The sequence below is a fragment of the Macrotis lagotis genome, chromosome X (assembly GCF_037893015.1).
Source record: "Macrotis lagotis isolate mMagLag1 chromosome X, bilby.v1.9.chrom.fasta, whole genome shotgun sequence".
Taxonomy (NCBI): Eukaryota; Metazoa; Chordata; class Mammalia; order Peramelemorphia; family Peramelidae; genus Macrotis; species Macrotis lagotis.
In genome coordinates this window covers 75,044,810-75,064,844 of record NC_133666.1, presented here as the reverse complement: position 1 = coordinate 75,064,844, position 20,035 = coordinate 75,044,810, and the positions used below count along the sequence as shown (strand labels likewise).

The 20,035-nt window shown below is 44.8% G+C and overlaps 2 protein-coding genes across 3 annotated transcripts in view; one reads left to right on the top strand and one right to left on the bottom strand.

The window, feature by feature from the left end:
• GCNA (germ cell nuclear acidic peptidase) overlaps positions 1 to 1,468 on the top strand; it is a 31,518-nt gene extending 30,050 nt beyond the window's left edge. The window contains exons 11-12 of the mRNA XM_074201863.1: positions 679 to 883; positions 1,043 to 1,468. Of these exons, the coding sequence (XP_074057964.1) occupies positions 679 to 883; positions 1,043 to 1,277 (440 nt within the window). The 3' untranslated portion in view covers positions 1,278 to 1,468. The remainder of the gene's footprint in view (positions 1 to 678; positions 884 to 1,042) is intronic.
• Positions 1,469 to 1,569: 101 nt separating this feature from the next.
• On the bottom strand, positions 1,570 to 13,924 carry CXCR3 (C-X-C motif chemokine receptor 3). Of its 2 annotated transcripts, XM_074202496.1 has the most exons (4): positions 10,988 to 13,924; positions 4,936 to 5,175; positions 3,301 to 3,388; positions 1,570 to 3,028 (listed from the first exon to the last, which is right to left on the bottom strand). In XM_074202496.1, the coding sequence occupies exons 3-4, from the start codon at positions 3,307 to 3,309 to the stop codon at positions 1,940 to 1,942; spliced, it is 1,098 nt and encodes a 365-aa protein (XP_074058597.1). In that variant the 5' UTR covers positions 3,310 to 3,388; positions 4,936 to 5,175; positions 10,988 to 13,924; the 3' UTR covers positions 1,570 to 1,939. The 2 variants fall into 2 exon arrangements, with proteins under 2 accessions (XP_074058597.1, XP_074058598.1); XM_074202497.1 differs by lacking the exon at positions 10,988 to 13,924 and having other exon boundaries at positions 4,936 to 5,224.
• Between the last annotated feature and the right edge of the window lie 6,111 nt (positions 13,925 to 20,035).

Sequence of the window (20,035 nt, the reverse complement as noted above, 5' to 3'; positions counted from 1 at the left end):
GCAATCTGTGGTTGGAGATGGGTCTGCCAAAGGATCCTGGGATTAGTGATGCCCTGGCTTGAAGACTAACCTTGTAGTCCTATGGTGAGGCATCCTTTGAGATCCTATGAAGGGCCCTCTCATTAGGAGGAGCAGGAGAAAGGTATTCAAGCCTAGTTGGGAGGCAGTGGTCCCTTCTCTGACCTGGAGAATTCTCCCCCCCCCCCCCCCCCCCAGAATTCCTGGCAAGAAATGAATTTGACCAAAAATAGGCAGTTGCAAACAAGAGGGCAACAAGGTGGCACGGGGGAAAGGAGGAGCAGAGACTGGGAACACACTGGTGCTGGAGAAGGCCCAAGAATCCCCTAGGGCAGGCTCAAAGAAATCTGGAGGCCTGTGCCAAGGTCTTACCTTCTCTGGGCTTCAAGGGCCCTGAACTCTTGTGGCCATTTGGTTGCTGTGGCTCAGCTGGCTGTTCCCTCCCCAACTGTTACCCCACAGTGCTTGTTGCTTTGATTGCATGTTTAAATCAAAAGTTCTCTCTCTGACGGAGAGGTAGTGAGTGAAATTGCATTTTTCCATCCTCTGAAAAGAAAATAATGTGGATTATGTATGTGTACATTTGACTCAACTGTCTAGTTCATGGGGGATGGAGGGACTAAGGGCTGTTTCATCACTGTCTTTGTGCTCTCTTCCCAGACCGTCTCCGGGATACATTGATCCACGAATTATGTCATGGTGCCACCTGGCTGTTTCATGGTGTCAGAGATTGTCACGGTCCTTTCTGGAAAATCTATGCCCAGAGATCATCATCGGTGCACCCCGAATTGCCTGTGGTTAAACGATGCCACACTTATGAGATTCACTATAAGTTTGTGTATGAATGTACAAAGTGCAAGGCCAGGTAAGGGCATCCCTTTGCCCCTCCCCTTCTTGCCTTTTCTTCATTGGCCAAGTCTTTGGCCTTTCCCTCACATCTGGCCTGGGAAGGACTTAAGGCAGTTTCTCAGTTTGCTCCCCTCCCCCTTCCCCCATTGACATGATACCTGTTTTCACATTTCAGGCTTGGCCGTCACTCCAAGTCAGTAGATACCGGTCGCATGGTCTGCTCTCTGTGTCGGGGTTCTCTGCACCTGCTTCCACCTAACCAGAGTACCAGCACAGCAGAGTCAACTCTGCGCACTACAGCTATCGATCAAACCAAAAGGCCCCGACAGCCTGCCCGGCGACGCAAAAGGGCCAACTTGAGCCACCAAGAAGTGCCATTAAAGAAGAAAAGAAAGAGCCAGAAGTCCTAAATGACTCAGATGGAGGATTGCTCCAGTAAAAATCAAGTGCTCACTTGAGTACTTTCCTTGTGCATGCATTTTCTGTTGTGCTTTCTTAGCCCTGACCCAGTAACAGTGGGATTGTGTTAGTGAAAACGTGGTACCTCCCTCTCCTTTTGCCTCTGTGGATATCAAAGGTGTTGGGCTCTGGACTCTATTCATTTGGGGGAAATGGGGGGGGGATCCCAGAGGAGGGGAGTTGGGGCTTCTCAGATGGGGGCTGGTAAGAGTTCTTTTTTTCTCCCAGAGAAAAACTAAGCACTTAAGCATTGGAGTTTATTGTGTAGACAAAAAAAATCCTTTCAGACTAGTCAAGCCTTTTATTTTGACACCCCCCAGCCTGGGTGCTTCCCAAGGTTCTCCCCAGACTCTCCTGGCATTCCTCCCCTCCCTGCAGCTTCTGAAGCCCCAGCGTGCTCTTTTTCAGGGATCCTGGGCCTAGGCCAGCTCCAGCCTTGCCTCCACTCAAGGCTGGGTCAAAAACCCACCTCCAAAGAATAGTTCGGTGCCTATGTATGTTCATAATTGAAGGCAGAGGTTCATGAAAGTAAAGGTGTCCTTTTTCTTCCTGGAGACAAGGCAAAGGAGACCTGCCAAGGCTGACATCTGTGGAGGAGCGGGAACAGGTATCTTTACAGACCTGAGTAGGAGGCTTCTGTGGTCTCAGACCAGGAGGAGTCCCGCCGTGAAGATGACGGAGTTGGCCGCAAGAGAGCCTCCTGGCCCCGGCAGCCCAGCCTCGCTAGCAGCATCTGCATCTGACCTCGGAACTTGACCCCTACAAAAGCATAGAGCAGGGGATTGAGGCAGCAGTGCACGTAGCCGAGGCCCGAGGTGATGGACTTGGCTACGTCCAGTCGGCTCTCCCGCTCACAGTCCCTGCTCACTGCGTTCAGGTCAATGAGTATATCCACCAGGATGGCCAGGTGGTAGGGTGTCCAGCAGAGGGCAAAGGCCACCACCACGGTGACCACTACCCTCATGGCCCGAAGCCTCCGCTGCCCCCGAGAGCCCAGCAACACTAGAAGAATGTGAGTGTAGCAGTAGGCCATGATGAGCAGTGGGAAGAGGAAGCCAACCAGGAACTGCAGAATGTTCAAGGCTGTGCGGCCAGTCTGGGGAAAGTTATGAAAGCAACGTGTGGTGTTGAGGCGAGGTTCGTGCTGGGCCGATAGGAAGAGCAGGTCCGGAAGGGCCAACAGCAGGCAGAGTCCCCAGACAACGACACAAGTGAGGACCACATGTGTTCTAGGGCCCCGCCGGTAGAGCTGAGTGGCGTGAACAATGTTCAAGTAGCGGTCAAAGCTGATACAGGCCAGCAAGAAGGCCCCTGCATAGAAATTGATATTGAAGAGGGCCCCAGCCACCTTACAGAGACCGGAGCCGAAGACCCACTGATGAGCGGCCTGCACGGCCCAGAGAGGGAGGGTCAACACCAGCAGCATGTCAGCCAGAGCCAGATGGAGCAGGAAGGTGTCGGTACCACTCAGAGCCTGGGGCTGCCGCAGGAGGACAGCTGCCACGGCTCCATTGCCCAATAGACCAAAGAAGAAGAGAAGGCTGTAACAGGTGGGCAAGAAGGCCAGGTCGAAGGTCAGGCTGAAATCATGGCTGCAGGGTGGAGAGGAACAGCATGGAGTGGACTCGTTTTCTGGGTAGTCGTAGGGGAAGCTACTGTTCTCCAGAAAGCTGAGATCATACAGTACCAAGTGGTCACTGACCTGGGAAGATAAGGGAGGGATTGGGCCCCAAGACCTCAGCAGGGGAGGCTGCTCCCTACCCAGTGGTCCCTTGCTCTGCCCCAGGAGCTTTTCCCTCCACTCCTGCCCTTGTGTTGGACCGAGGTCGCTGGCAGCCCAGCACCACATTAGAAGTGGCGCCTAGGGCTGTCTACAGAGTAGCTGCTCTTTGGGACCCCCCACCCCCCATCTACCACTCTGAGAGCCTCCTGGGCTACAGTTCAGCCCAATCCAGCCAGTGTCCAGATACTTACAGGGGCCATTGTTGCAGTCCTGGAGCTCGGCAGCACAAAAAGTCACCCCGGGGGGATTGGAGGCTGCCCTCTGCCTGCTGCTGGCCACCTGTGGGATTGAAATCTGGACTGAACCTCCCAGGAAGTGAGCACTACACATACACACATATATATGCATGAAGTTTGTGCCCTCCCACTCTTGCCACACTAGGCTGGCTTAGACAGGAACAGCTCTCAGGTGATCAATCTAGATGTCTCAATTCAGTAAGGAGAGACAGGGGTTAAGGGGTCTGGGGTCACTCATGCAGTTTTGAACCCAGAGTGTATGACCCAGAGACAGTCTTCTCCCCCTGTACTAACATAAGTCTGTTTCCTAGGATTCACTCGCAAGCAAAGGAGGGGATGGCCAAAAAGCTCCATCTTTGGACTGGAGAGAATTTCTCTGGCCATTTATCCTAACCCATCCCTGAGCACAAAGCCCTTCGCCAACAGCCATCCATAACCAGGGGCCATTAGTTTCCAATGAATTTCTTCCACACAGTCAATAATTGAAAGGGTAAGGGAGGGACAGGATGTGATGGATTCACAGAAGCTGCTGGGAAAGGGGCAGAAAGGCAAGGAAGGCCCTGGAACTCCTCTCCTCCAGTCTCTCCTCCAGTCTCTCTGTGCCTTTGATTAGATTCTCTCCTAAGAATAGAAAAGGCCATGGGAGGTTGGGGGGGTTTTCAATGATGCAGGAGAGGTGACTTAGCAAGTGCACTGCCAGGAGTGTTCAGCTCTAGAAGCAGAAAGAAACACCAAACAGTGCCTTATGCTGTTCCAGGAAATCTGGGGGAGGGGTCCTCTTGCAGGGGATTCTCAGAAGTGCCAACTACAGCAGACCCTGACAAGTTCCAGCAGAATACAGGAAGTCAATGCCTGGACTTCCACTCAGGATTACTAGGTTTACATTCTAACTTTGTGTGTTCATCAATGAGCCATTTTGCTTCAGTTCCCTCAATGAAGGTGCTTAGCTTGAGGAAGAGCTGTGCCCCCCCCCCCCCCCCCAGCCTCTGGCAGAAGCGTGGCTACAGTGGAAGCTCAAGTCAGGATTTGAACCCAAGGCCATCTGTGTGACTCCTTCCTTAGAGGTCCCTTAGGTCTGATCAGAGTAAAGGGAGCCAGAGACCAGGGAGGGTAAAATGGTGACCCCCCCCCCCCCCAGAACCCAGGAGGCCCACCTCCCACCAGCTGATGAACAGGGAGGAAGACTGAGGCTGGGAGAGGGAAGGAGGCAATGTGTCAGTCCCCCACCCCCAACTATGAAGAGAAATAGGCTGGGCCTGGAGGGAAGGAAGTTACTCAGAATGAAGAGGCTCCAGGTCCAAGTTGTGGCCAAGGTGTGAAGGGTTCTACTAGGCACCTGTATCCTCTCCCCTTCTAGGCCTCCTCCGGGCAGGAAGGTGGGGGGCTGATCCAGCCTCTTGTTGTTTTCACACCTTCAGGCTGTGGTTTGGGGGGAAGGGAACATGAGAGGGCCTTCTGACTTAAGTGCCCCAAGTCTGGGTTTTGCAGAGGAAACAACTCAAAAGGGAAGGTGGGGGGTTCTCTAATCCTGGAGGTCTTCTCACATCAGTGGTTCCCTGAGCCCCCCCCCCCCCAAACCCACTTTCTGACCTGAGAAGGCCAAAAACCTTGGCCAGGAGAGGGGAGGGGCAAGATCTGGCAGTCCTTGCTCTTAGTGCTTCTGGAGCAGTGGGGTCAGTCCCTCTAGACCAGATGGGCTTCTGAGGATCCTTGTAGGTAAGAGACTCCGCCAAAGGATTGATTTGTCTGTGGAGAATCAAGCTTCTCAGAGCTTTCAGCTGGTGCAGACGATGGGGGCACAGGGACATCTGGGCTGCTTGGGCTTGGGATCTGAGAAATTGAAGAAAATGGGAAGAAATCAGAAAAGGGAAACCTCAGGCCCCACCAGCCTGGTCCTGCAGCCAAGACAAGCTAGGGTACAGTATGGCTGAGGGCTGGGGCTTCTGGACTGTGGCCACAAGCTCCCCAGGCAGTGGCTTTATTTCCTGCCCCCAGCCCCAGGAATCGAACTGCAGAGAAGGCTCAAGGCAGCTTGTCCTGCCACATTGAGTTTGGAAGATCCCTCCCTTGGCCAGGGCCCAGGCAGGAAACTCAGGAGAAAGCTTGGGGTTCACCCTGTAGATCTCAAGCTCAAGTATCTAGGGGAGAGTAATGGAATCCAGGAGAGTGAATGAGCTCAGTGATTAGCAAAGAAAAATAAATGGGGGGGGGGTGAAATGGGATGACAGTGGGCAGAAGAGAAGGGAATTCTCTTGTGATAAGCAGGGTGATGCAGTGACAACCAGAGAAAGGATGCCAGGCAGGAAGATCGAGATGGGTACGAGAAAAGAGAGCCACGTGGATAGGCAGTGAGAAAGATGGAAAGGAGATGAACAAGAGTGGGGCTTGGAGACAAAAGGGTAGACAGAGAAAGCAGATGTGAATGTGGGCCAGCATCTGCATAGGGACCAATCTAGGAGCAGGTGAGCCTCTAATTGGGGTTTCCTAGGTCAACACCAGGGACACATGGTGATGTAAGGACAAGGGATAGCTTGGTGCCTGCTTACCTTCTTTGGGACTGGGGGGGGGGCAAGTAGGAAGCCCTGACAACTTTTACTACTCATTCCTTGGCCTGCTCCTTTAGGATAAAGAAAAATAAACTGTCTTTTTCCACTTTAACAAAAAACGGTTTACTTTTGGTGTTCAAAACAAAACCCATGACATCCTGGCCTCATTCCTGCTTATCACTCAACATTTGTGCCAGAGAAAACAGTTAAGCCACATCACAGGGTAGGCCCCTTTGAGATGGTTGCTTTTGTAATTTTAGCACCTCACAGAGCTAATGACCGTTTGTATCAAATCTCTGGAGTTCTCCATCCCCCAAATTTTCCATGCAGCTGAACTAGATTCCATCATTGGGAGCATTTAACACCGACAATACAGAGAAGTGATGTTCTAAGTCAACACGCTTGTTCCTCCCACTGAGTTTTCTGATTGCTCCAGTGCCTATGTGTACAACTCGCCATGGATCCAAGGAACTGGAGCTAACATTTCCACCAAGCGCCTTCATCCAATATCTCGGTGGGGGAAATGAGAGAAAACCTTCCACTCATAATGAGGAAAGGCCCTTTATTTCTGTCCTTTTTCAATATTTTAATTCTTTTGCATTTTTTTTGCAATGCAAATAGGGTTAAGTGGCTTGCCCAAGGCCATACAACCAGGTAATTATTAAGTGTCTGAGGCTGGATTTGAACTCAGGTCCTCCTGACTCCAGGGCTGGTGCTCTATCCACTGTGCCACCTAGTCACCCCTAAATTTTTTTTTTTAACATGAATTAGTGCTATATGTTGGGAGGCTCTTTAGTAACAATTTAACTTTTTTTTGGATAACATGATTGATGATGTTTTGAATTTTCTGAATCCGTTTTCTGATCCATTCTTACCCTCTACCCTCAGGCTCATGAAATTGGGAGTTCTGTGAGAACAGGGACTGGGTTTGATGACCTCTTGATGTATCACAACTGCTGAATTCCATCTAGTCTTTGAGACTCCAGTGGGAGTTTTCTGGTCAGAGATGGCAGAATGGTCCATTTCCATCCTAGCACATAGTAGGTTCTAAAGAAACTAGAGAAAATCACTTGTGGCCCATCCTGCCAGAGCGTCTTTGCTAAGACTCTAGGCATTGATGTCTGCATGAACAGTCATAAGTGATATTGTTGAGCAGAAAATACAAATGCAGCAGAATCAAGATGGCAGAGTAAAGGTAGGAATTCCCATAAGCTCTCCCCCAGACCACTCCAAATACCTTTAAATTATGACTCTAACCAAATTCTACACTGGCAGAACCCACAGAAAGATTGAGCGAAACAATTTTCTGGCCCAAGACAACTTGGAAGATCCAAGGGAAAAGTCTGTTACAAAAAACGCTGCTGTGTAGCTTATACCCACACTGGGGTGAACCAACTTCAGCTATTCAGGAACAGCCCACAGGATGCCTGGGTCTCTGGGGGAACCTGAGTCTGTGGCAATTGTGGCAGTTTCTGGACCTCTCAGTCCAGGGAATTCCAAGGACAATTGGGAAGCTCAGGAGGAAAACTGCTGTACCAGAGTGAATGCAGAGCCCAGGCCAGCGCAGGTCTCAGTGCAGACCTGGCCCTAGGGACCCAGAAGTTGGCCTGCATAGCTACCCAGCAACTGCCTCCAGAGCAATCAGCCCATATATGGTAAGGAGGTCAGGGGAGACTGCAGAGGTCTTTCTCCTATTCCTGGGACAGGACTCTGCTTCTTTGCCCATACTCAGAGCCAGGTCACAGTCCAGGACCCAGTCTGGAAAAGGAATTTTATTGCCATAGCATAGCAGGGACTCTCATGGCTCCCGGGCAAAGAGGAGTGCTTGTGGTCATCCACAGACTAAAGCACAGGCCTCCCATAAAACCGGAGGAATTGAGGTGTGTGGGGGGGATGATCACTGAAAATAGCAGCAAAACCCCCCAAAACTTGGGACAGTGCATCCTTTACCCTGGAAGCAGAGCCCCACCTTAACAAATAGTTAAAATCAAGCCATAAACTGGGGAAACAAACAACAGAAGTAAAAAAAAAAAATCAGATCCTAGATAATTACTTTACTCTTATGGAAGATCAAATCACACACTCAGAAGATGACAAAAATCAAAGCTTCTGTAGCCAAAGTCTCCAAGAAAAAATAGGAATTGATCTCAGGTTATGGAAGAGCTCAAAAAGATTTTGAAAATCAACTAAGGGGTGTAGAGGTAAAATTGGTAAAAGAAATGAGAACAACAATGCAGGAAGACAAAAAAGATTGAATCAACTACCCCACAAAACTGAACATACTCTTTCAGGGGAAAAGTTGAACTTTCAATGGAACTGGGGAATTTCAAATATTTTTGTTGAGATGGCCATAGTTGAACAGAAAGTTTGATGTCCAAATACAGGACTCAGGTGAAGCATAGAGAGGGTGGACAGGAAGGGCAAATGATGAAGGATTTAATGATAATCTGGAACTGCTTGTATTCCTGCATAGGAAGATACTGATAACTCACATGAACCTTCTGATTTACTAGAACAGTTAGAAAGAACATATGTATGAAGGTTCATTATAAAGAGGGAGCCAATGGGTGAAAAAAAGAATGTACTGGGAGAAAGAAAAAGGAGAGTGCAATGTGTCTAAGATATTTCATGTAAAAGAGGCAAGAAAAAGCTTTTGCAAGGCAGTGTAAGAGGGGAAGGTGAGAGGCAGTGAGTGAACCCTTATCCTCATCAGAAGTAGCTCAGAAGGAGCAGCTAGGTAGCACACTGGATAGAGAGCATAGGCCCTGGAGTCAGGAGTACCTGAGTTCAAATCTGACCTCAGACACTTCATAATGACCTAGCTGTGTGGCCTTGGGCAAGCCACTTAACCCCACTGTCTTGCAAAAACTAAAAACAAAACAAAAACCCAACAACTTAAAAAAAAAAGAGCTCAGAGAAGGGAAAGGGATAGGAGAAAGGGGACAAGGGGGACAGGAAAGATTTTGAGAAAAGGGTATTCAGATATAACACATGAGGAGGGACAGGGTAAAAGGAGAGAGAATAGAATAAACAGGGAAGGGGGTAATGGAGGGAAATACAGCAAACAATAGCAATTGTGAGCAAAAAATTTTGAAAGAATTTTTTCTGATGGATTTATAATAAAGAATGCTCTCTATCCCAAAGATAGAGCTGATGGGGTCTGAATACAGACTAAAGCAGACTGTTTTTCCCCCCCTCACTATTTTTCTTGTAGTTTCTCTTTCTTTGGAAGGGGGGAAGGGTTTTTTACTTTTACAACATGACTATTGTAGTAATGTTTTTCATGGCTACACATTTATAACATATACCAAGCACCTTGCTTTCCCAATGAAGGGGAGTGGTGTAAAAGGAAAGGAAAGAATTTGAACTCAAGATTTTAGGAGTAAATGCTGAAACTTCCTTTTGCATGTAACTGGGGGGAAATATAAAAAAAACAAAACTGAAAAAAAGGAGAAAATACAAACCCAGTAAGGCACTGAGGACCCTCCTAACCTTATTTCATACTATAGTATTTCTGACTTCATTTCCTCTTATTCCCTTTCAAAAAACCAAAGTGACCTCCCAACTCCACCTAATCCTCCATGCCAAGAATGTACTCTTTCAGGATCCCAGTCCTTCTTCAAGGTTCAGTTTAGAGATTACTTCTTCCATGAAGCCTTCCTAGGCCTCCATTTTTGAATGTTCTCTTCCTCTTCAAATTGTTTTGGATATTTCCTTTTCTTTGTATGGACAGTTCCCCACCTCCCCAACCCCTCCATCTCCAAGAGAAAGACTCCCATACAGAAACTAATTGGTGTTTACCTCCAGAGGCCTAGCACTATGTTTTGTACAAAGTTATGGGCTTCAGATGACTGTGATTAGTTGGACTGAAAGAATCTGATACACACTTAGAGAGAACAAACACTCTCTTTACTCATAGCCCACCCACCTCCATGATGACAATTTCTAGCATACCTGGCCTACCATGCTATATTCAAACTCAAAACTTCAAAAACCACAAATTCACAGTTCTTTTCCTTTTATTGTATTTTCTTGACCATTGTTGTTTGAATCTGATTCAAGTAGTACTCTGACACTTTGCCACCTTTTTTAGTCTCCTCTCACACAGGGGACACTTCTCTAATGCCCTCGGGGTCATCTCATACTTTCATTCTTTGGAGTCTGTGGTATTTAGTAACTCAAAAATCATACAGTATCACCAGACATACGGGCCTTTGTTTCTTAACAACATTAAAAGCATCACATGCCAAACCTAAACTCAGACAAGGCAACAATAAAAATTGGCATGGCTAAAACAGCTAATTAGGAAAACTACACTATGCTCAAAAAGATAACTTTTTTTCCTTTGTTTTTGCAAGGCAATGGTGTTAAGTGGCTTGCCCAAGGCCACACAGCTAGGTCATTATTATTAAGTGTCTGAGGCTGGATTTGAACTCAGGTACTCCTGACTCCAGGGCTGGGTGCTCTATGCATTGTGCCACCTAGCCACCTCCAAAAGACCATATCTAATGAACTATCAACACATGTGCTAAAATATATAGCATCTAAGACCTCAAAGGAAAAGCAAATTCAATTTCATCGAGAAAAAGAAAGGAAAAACACTAACCCTACCCCATAGTATTCCCCTTTTAGGCCTAGATATGAGAACAAGAAGATAAAAAAAGTCAAAGACCTGAAGACTTTTTTTAGGAAAGTTAGAAATGATAGATATTTGTCAATTCCTGAAAGGCAATTAAAAATGGTATACATAAAAAAATAACAAAAATAGTATACATATTTCTTAGCCACATATACATATTGCTAATATATATATATATATTGTTAGCATACATATTTCTAAGCATTTCTTGGCATTTTTAAAAAATAAAACTGACTATATGCTAGGGTTTAGAAACAAATAGAAAAAAAAGCCATTTTATTTCATCCACAGATTGAAATTCTTGACCTTAAGGTGGCTTGCCTCTGTGGAAAAGGTACACATTGAGGGAAAAGACAACGGTCCATTGATCTGTAGCACAGATCTAGAGAGTTGTAAGGGATCCCAGGGGCTATTTAGCACAACTAATCAACAAAAAAGAATCCCCACTATAACATACCTGGTAAGTGGTTGTCCAGCCTCTACTTGAAGACAATAAGGATGGGGAAGCCATTGCCTCTTGAGGAAGTTCATGCCATTCACTGACATTTTTCTTGGAATCTAGTCAAAACTGGCCCCTTCACAATTTCTGCCCATTGCTCCTATAGCAAAACAGAACAAATCTAATCCTTCCTTCACATAATAGTCCTTTGAACATGTGGATGCTATCATCTTCTCTCAGTCTTCTTTTCTACAGGAGAGAGTAAGAATGGAGAAGAGCTAGAGAACCCCAAGCTGTATATCACCCAACCAAAAGACCATCTTTAACTTCTAACTTCAATCCAGGTGAAACATCTCCAATTTTATCAACCAATCTTTATAAACAATGGACTGTAGGCCCTTCCCCATTCTGTTTGTCCTCTTCTGGACATGGAGGGTCCAAAAGTAAACACAATTCTCTCTTTCTATTCCCAGACTGTATTAGTTTTTGGAGCTACCATATCACGTACTGGTTCACACTGTATTTTCTGGCCTCCAGAATAACCAGGCCTTATCCAGAAAAATGATTTATCTAACCACACCTCCTCCATTCTGCCCTTAGGAAGCCGATTTTTTTTTTATTTTTATGCTCATATACAAGGCAGTAGCTATGTGGATGCAAGGACATTATCCTCTAAGGCTCCAAGAACCAGAGATGATAGTGATCCCCATAGAAAAGGGGACTCAATGAGAGCAGGGCTTCTGCCACAGAAAAGGGTTGCAAACAATTGGGAGAACAGAAGCACATGAGCGGCACCTAGTGGTAACTGATCATATTACCTGGTGTTTTAGGAGGAAGACTTGTTAATGTATAGCCATTGTACCAGGATTCTTTGTGATTGTTATTGAAATTTTATGAGCAAGTTACTGAAGGAGATGTCCAACTTGGCAGAAACAAAATCTACAGTATTATCACAATTGGAGCACCTCAATCATATTCTGCTAAATAGGCTGGGGACCCTGAGGCTCAGTGGAAATCAGCACATAGAATTCCTAGGCTCAGTGGAAATCAGCACATAGAATTCCTGGGATGAGTCTTTAATACAACCAAGAATGAGGCCACAGACTTTACTCCAAATGTACTGATGTTTAACAATATCAAGTACCTGGTATCGAAAGCTTTGGTGTTTTAGGGGATGGAGAGTATCTAGAGAGCCCCAAATTGCATGTCATTGAATCAAGAGAGCAACTGAAAGAGACCTACTTTAACTTTGAATCAAGCAGAGGTAGGATTCCCAAATTTATAAAATCTTGTTTCAGAAAATAAACAGTGGAGAGCTGAACAAAAACTTAGCCACCCTCCCACCAGAGTCATTTTCAGAGTTGCTACTCACCGTGGGTGTCCACCTGGCATCCAATTCTCACCTGCTGCAGATTGACTGGATTTCTAGGGGCTGTTCAACTGTTTGTCTTAATAGGTGATTTGGCTGACTTTTCGGAGACACATTGGCTGACGTTTTTGAGGCTCCAGTTTCTTTTGTCAGAATTGCCATCTGACTATATACCTTTCCTTCTTGTACTTGCTGACTTTTTGTTTGTTGTTTTTTTTTTCCGTATGTTTTTGCAAGGCAAATGGGGTTAAATGGCTTGTCCAAGGCCACACAGCTAGGTAATTACTAAGTGTCTGAGACTGGATTTGAACCCAGATACTCCTGACTCCAAGGCCTGTGCTTTATCCACTGAGCCACCTAGCTGCCCCGCTTGCTGATTTTTTTACCCAAGTATAAAACTTTATTATTGATCCCTACTAAATTTCATCTTATTAGAATCAATCCAATGTTTTAGTCTGTCATAATCTTTTTAGATCCTGCCTCTATCATCCAGTCTGTTATCTTGCAACTTTGGATTATAAAAAGTTATGATTTTTATATTGCTAAGGATATGTGTAATGCATTTAATAATAAAATTTCCTTTCTAGAGATACTTTTCAGAGGCAAGCTGTGGGGCTAGAAAAAGTGAAAAGAAAGGAGTTCCTCAATCATGATGGATCCTGCCTTGTTAAGTGAAGTGGATCAGTCTGACCCGAGTTGCACCGTAATCCCTAAACTATACAATCAACTCAGATGTTCACACAGGACTCCAACTTGGATGGTCATAACTGACGTAATCGTTATATTGTCCTTCATGGTGGACATGTCCTGGGAGCATGATTCAAGCCCAAATTGGATTGTTCTCTGATCCACCTGCCCACTTAGATTGCATATCAAAGATCTGGCTCCACCATAGCAAGGCAGAGCTCCAAGGAATGGTGTAATCCCATGATGGGCAAATTAATAAATTGCTACTGATATACTGGCACTCTATCTCTGGTCTGCTTTGTCACAACCAGGTTAGACTTGGTTAACAGTATCATTTGCAAATTTGATGAGCATAATAAACAGGTACTTTCAGTCAAAAGTCCTTTTAGCTTGAGAAACAAGAAGACTATGAGAAGAATCTACCTAGCATATTCTCTTTGTGAAAGAAAGACCAACAAAGGGAAGAAGTGGGGTGTGTGTTGGGGGTGAGGAAGACAGTGCGTTGACTATGATGAACTTAAAGGAAAGAGGACTGAAACCCAGCTGGGGCCAATCCTGTCTCCCCAAAGGATACTCAGAGCAGGAACGTAAGCTAGTGAACCAAGTCCCCTAATGAGAGGAGGTTGAAGTAGACTTTTAGTCCAACTTTTTTGGTTTTCTACATGCAAAGAAGGAGGAGCCAGAAAGTAGTAAAGAGGGAAATAAATGAAAGATTGAAATAACCCAAGATCTCTAGGGAAAGACCCTCAACAAAAGATCAGAGCCCAAAGCAAATAACTTAAAAGAAAGGGTTTGAAAACTAGAAGGATGATGAGTAAATCATCAGAGAATAGAAAGTTCTCTTCAAAATATTACAAGGTAAAGGAAAGTAAAAAATTTCTGATGAAACAAAAGAATACCTGTGAATTCTCAAAACAGACCAGAACATCCAGAAACTCCAGAATGGTTCAAAACAGAAATGAAATCTGCATAAGATGAAATCAGGAATGAATAACAATCACAACTTAGAGTACTCAATGCAGAATTTTCAAAATTCAATTAACAGATGAGAAAAAATATTGACTCCAAGATAGAGAGCTGCTTTAAAGAACTGAGGGAATAAAAAATTTTCAAACATAAAAATACTAAAGTAGAGGAAGACCTGTCAAAAGAGAAGAAAACACTGAAAGAGTAGAATTGCATTATGGAAGGACTTCTGGCCAAGATGGTTGCCTGAAGAGGAGATGGGCCACCAAGCTGTCACGTACCTACTCCAACAAATGCCAGATAATAATCATGAAAATATGAGAAATAAAATAGACCAGCACAGAATTGCACAAAAGGTAACCTCCAAGCAAAAAGTCTCCTCAGTGTCACCAGAGACAAGACACTAACTTAGCAGCCTTTAAGGTTCTGTTTACAGAGGCAACCAGAGCACAGTGGATATCTGGGAAAGCCCCAGGGTGAGAACTGTGAAAACCATAGGAAGAAACAGCAGGCTGTATCACTCCTCTTAGAGGTAGACATCCAAGACTCAGAGGTTCGTGTCTAGTACTTAGAACCTCAAAAATCCAGGGACCCTAAGAACTGAAGGACCTTCCTCCCAGGAAGTAGAAGTGAAGACATGATTAAATCAAAGACAACATTTAGAGCTAAGGAAGGGTAAGAGGAGAGTGTGTGTGCGCACAAACACGGCATGCATCTGCTGAAGACACAGAGAGGAGAGATAAACTCCTTTCTGTCTCTGGCTTGGTTGTCTTCCTAATTCAGTAGTCTTCTTTCCTGGGTCCAGGGATGCAGAGGGTTATCTCCTCTTGTGCTTTTACCTGCCACTTAGGATCATCGACACAAGGAGGCAGCATCTCCTGATTCTCTCTCTCCCCCTGTTGAACTTCATTTTACTACTGTACGGGTGGCTGGATGCAGGGAGGAGAGGGAGAGAGGGAAGGAAAGAGAGAGACACAGAGAGAAAAAGAAAGAGAGAGACATAATAGTCTCCAAGATGATGATCTCTTCACTGTGGTCCTCAGCTAAAATCTGGAAAAGAGGCAGAGTCTGTGATGGTTATATCTGGGGGGCAGAGACAGACAGACAGACACAAGAGAGAATCTCAGTGATAGAGAAAAAGACAAACAGACATAATCTCCTTCAAAATCTCTTTCCTGTGATCCTCTTGGGTAAAACCTGGAAAAGAGAAAGAGGCAGAGTCTGTTTTGGTTAGATATGGAGAGAGAGAGAGAGAGAGAGAGAGAGAGAGAGAGAGAGAGAGAGAGAGAGAGAGAGAGAGAGACAGAGAGACAGAGAGAGACAGAGACACACACAAAGAGATAAAGAGAAAAGACAGAAAAAGAAAGAGACCAAGAGACAGAGAAAGAGAGAAAGAGACAGGGAAAGGAAGAGACAGAGAAATAAAGAGGAAGAGAAGAGAAAGAAAGAGATAAGAAAGAGATAGAAAGAAAGAAATAGAGACAGAGAAATAAAGAGGAAGAGAAAGAGACAGAAAGACATAAGAGACAAGAGAGAAACAGATAAAGAGACAGATAAAGAGACGAGAAAGAGACGAGAGAAGAAAGACACAGACAGAAAGAGAGAAAGAAACAAGAAAGAGACAGAGGACGAGAAAGAGATAAAGAAACAGAGAAAGAGACCCAGAAAGAAAGAGGATGAGAAAGAGAAAGAAAAGAGAGACAGAGAAAGAAAGAGAAAAAGAAAGAGACAGAAGAGAGAGAAAGAGATGAGAAAGATTCAGAAAGAGACAGAGGAAGAAAGAGGATGAGAAAGAGATAGAGAAAGAAAGAGACAAAGAGATAGACATGAAAGACAAAAGAAAGAGGAAGAACAAGGATGAGAAAGAGACAGGGAAAGAGGATGAGAAAGAGATAAGAGACAGAGAAAGAAAGAGACCGAGAAAGAGACCCAGAATGAAAGGATGAGAAAGAGATAGAGAAAGAGACAGAGAAAGAAAGAGGATGAGAAAGAGACAAAGAGACAGAAAAAGTGACAGAAAGAAGAGACAGAGAAAGAAGAGACAGAGAAAAAGAAGAGACAGAGAAAAAAAGAGACAGAAAGAGACAGAGAAAGAGATGAAAAAGCGATAAGAGAAAGAAACGAGAAAGCAAGGAGAGAGAGAAAGCGACGAGAAAGAGACAGAGAGAAAGAGACAAGAAATAGATGAGATACAGAGAAAGAAAGAGGATGAGAAAGAGACAAAGAGACAGAGAAATAAAGAGATGAGAAAGAGATAGAGACAGAGAAAGAGACAGAAAAAGAAAGAGAGACAGGGAGAAAGAGAAAGAAAGACAGAGAAAGAAATAAAGGAGAAAGAGACAATGAGACTGAGAAACACAGAGAAAGAAACAGCAAAAGAAAGAGATGAGAAAGAGAGAAAGAAAGAGGACGAGAATGAGACAAAGAGACAAAGAGGATGAGAAAGAGATAGAGAAAGATGAGAAAAGATGAGAAAGACAGAAAAAGACAGAAAAAGAGAGATGAGAAAGAGACAGAGAGACAAGAAAGAGACAAAGAGAAAGATGAGAAAGACAGAAAAAGAAAGAGAGACAAAGACATGAGAAAGCAAGACAGAAAAAGAGACAGAGACAGAGAAAGAGATGAGAAAGAGACAGAAAAAGAGAGAAAGAGACAGAGAAAGAGATGAGAAAGAAAGACAAGAAAGACAAAGACAGAGATGAGAGAGAAAAAGAGACAGAAAGAGATGAGAAAGAAAGAGACAGAAAGAGAAAGAAAGAAAGAGATGAGAAAGAGACAGAGAAAGAGAGAAATAGAGACAAGAAAGAAAGACAGAAAGAAAGAGACAGAGAAAGGGACGAGAAAGAGACAGAGAAAGGGACAAGAAAGAGACAGAGAAAGGGACGAGAAAGAGACGAGAGATAATAAAGAGACAGAAAGAGAAAAAGACTGAGAAAGAGACAAGAGATGAGAAAGAGATGAGAGATGAGAAAGAGACGAGAGATGAGAAAGAGTCGAGAGATGAGAAAGAGACGAGAGATGAGAAAGAGACCGAGAAGAGACCAAGAGACAGAGAAAGAGAAAGAGATGAGAAAGACAGAGAAAGATAGAGACTGATAAAGAGATAAAGGATGAGAAAGAGACCGAGAAAGAGATAAAGAGACAGAGACAAGAGAGAAAGAGACCAGAGAGAGAGAGAGAGAATCACAGTGATAAAGGTCTCTCTAGGTGATTGTTCTTTTTACTGAATCTTAGAAAAGAGAAATTTCTAATCTGCTTAGTCAAACATTGGTCATGTCTTTTCTGCAGTTTTGTGGGAGAGGGAGAGAGATATGAGAGACTCTTTCTCCATTCCTACAACCTTTCTATTTGTGACATGGCCCAGAAATATACAGTGTCCCTCTCTATATGTCTTCTGTCCCCTCTTCATAGTCAATTTTCTATTGGCTGGACATGTTGGGCCGGGGGGTGGGGGTGGGATTAGAGGAAGGGGAAAAGAGAGATAAAGAGAGAGAAAGAACTAAAAAAGGTAAATGTTTCTCTTCCACGTTATCATCTCCTATCTGTTGTCCTTTTCGCCAGACCCAGGAAAAGGAGAAAGTCTAAAACTTCTCCTAGTTCCTGGGGACAACAAGCTGTTCATCTCTTTGCTGGAGAGAGAGGAGAGATAACATTATTTCTAGCCCTGGCTTCGTACTCTTCCTGATGAAGTAGTGTTCCCTTCTGGGCCCAGGGAGGCAGCAGCCTCTTTGGTCTTCAACTTCCACCTGCAGATTGGGAACATGGACACAAGGAGGGGTACCTAGCTTTTGTGGAGGCATCTCCATGTTAGCTCTTTTCTATAGTACTGCTGGCTTGATCTGGGAAGGGAAGAGAGTGTGAGAGCAAGAGTGAGACAGAGGGAGATAAGAGACAATGACAGACATGGCTCACCTCATTCCTGTCTTCCTCTTGGTCAAAACCAGGAAGAGATAGAGTCCCTGTTAAGTGTATCAGTGGAGAGTAGAGACAAAGACAGAGAATTTGACAGAGGGACATAACATTCTTCTTCAAACTGATTTTTTCCATCTTTCAGATCTCTTGGTCAAAACCTGGAAAAGAGAATTTCTGTTGACTGGATCTGTTGAAGAAAGGGAGAAAGAGAGAGGGAGGTTGAGAGGGAGGGAGAGAGAGAGAGAGAAGAGTGAGGGAGGGTGAGAGACAAAGACAGACAGGGATGGGGGGGAGAGAGACAGACATAATGTTCTTCTTCAAGCAAATTCTCCTTCCTATGCTCTTCCTGCCTAAATCCTGGAAAAGAGAAACAGTCTGCTCTTCGTATTCTACATTGTTTATGTCTTTCACACAATTTCCTGTAAGACAGGGTCACAGACATGGGCAAGAGACTCTTTTCTCCTCTCCAAATATCTATCATTTTGCTGACATGGCCCAAATTTTTGGATGACCCCCTATACATGTGTTCTGTTCTCTCTTCAAACATAGGCTTCAGGGTGGCTAGGTGGTACAGTGGATAGAGCACCAGCCCTGGAGTCAGAAGGACCTGAGTTCAAATCCGACCTCAGACACTTAATAATTACCTAGCTGTGTGGCCTTGGGCAAGCCACTTAGCCCCATTGCCTTCAAAAAGAAATAAAAAAAAGGCTTCTACTGACTGGGCAAACTGGGCAGGGGCAAGGGTTAGAGGAAGGGGAAAAGAGAGACAGAACAAAGAACTAAAAAAAGAAGAATGTTTCTCTTCCAAGTTATCATCTCCTCTCTGTTGTCCTTTTTTACCAGACCCAGGAAAGGAGAAAGTCTTCCGCTTCCTGTAGGTCCTGGGAAGAAGCTGGTCATCTCTTTGCTGGAGAGAGAGGAAAGATACCATTCTTTCTCACTCTGGTTTGATACCCTTCCTGACAAAGTAGCATTCCCTTCTGGGCCCAGGGAGGCAGCAGTTCTTCTGGTTTTGTGCCTTTACCTGCAGATTGGGAATATGAACACAAAGAAGGGTACCTAGCATCCCCCTTTTGTTTATACACCCCAGGGGCATCTCCATGTTGGATATCACTTTCCTATAGTGCTGCTGGCTTGAGAGAGAGGGACTTAGAGAGAGATAGACAGACAAACTGACCGACATATTTTCCTTCAAGATGATGATCTCTTTCCTAAAACTTGTAAAAGAGGCAGACTCTCTGTTGGTTAAATCTGGTGGGGAAAGGGAGAATGAGAGTGTGAGAGACAGAAAGACAAAGATAGACACAGAGAAGGGGAGAGATACACACAGAGAGGGAGACAGAGAGAGAGAGACAGAGAGTATGAGAGGAGAGAGTATCAGAGAGAGAAAGAGACAGAGTCACAGTGATAAAGGTCTCTCTAGGTGATTGTTCTTTTTACTAAATCTTAGAAAAGAGAAATTTCTAATCTGCTTAGTCAAACATTGGTCATGTCTTTTCTGCAGTTTTGTGGGAGAGGGAGAGAGATATGAGAGACTCTTTCTCCATTCCTACAACCTTTCTATTTGTGACATGGCCCAGAAATATAGGGTGTCCCTCTCTACATGTCTTCTGTCTCCTCTTCATAGTCAGGTTTCTACCGGCTGGACATATTGAGCAGGGGGAGGGTTTCTAGATATGGCTTGGTAGTCTTCCTGATGAAGTAGGGTTCCCTCCTGGGCCCAGGAAGGCAGCAGATTCTCCTTCTGGTTATGACCTAAAGATTAGGCTTATGGACACAAGGAAGGTTTCACTGCATTCCTTCTAAGGCACAGGGGGCATCTGCATATTGGCTATCATTTTTGTATAGTTCAGCTGCCTTGATCCTTGGAGGAGAGAGAGAGAGAGAGAGAGAGAGAGAGAGAGAGAGAGAGAGAGAGAGAGAGAGAGAGAGAGAATGACAGACAGATATGGCTTTCTCCTTTTAGCTGAATATCTCATTCCTGTCCTCCTCTTGGCCAAAACAGAAAAGGAGATAGTCCCTGTTGGTTGGATCTGTGGAGAGTAGAGACAGAGACAGGGAAAGTGACAGAGAGACATAATATTCTCCTTCAAGATGATTTTGTCCTTTTTTCAGGTCTCTGGGTCAAAACC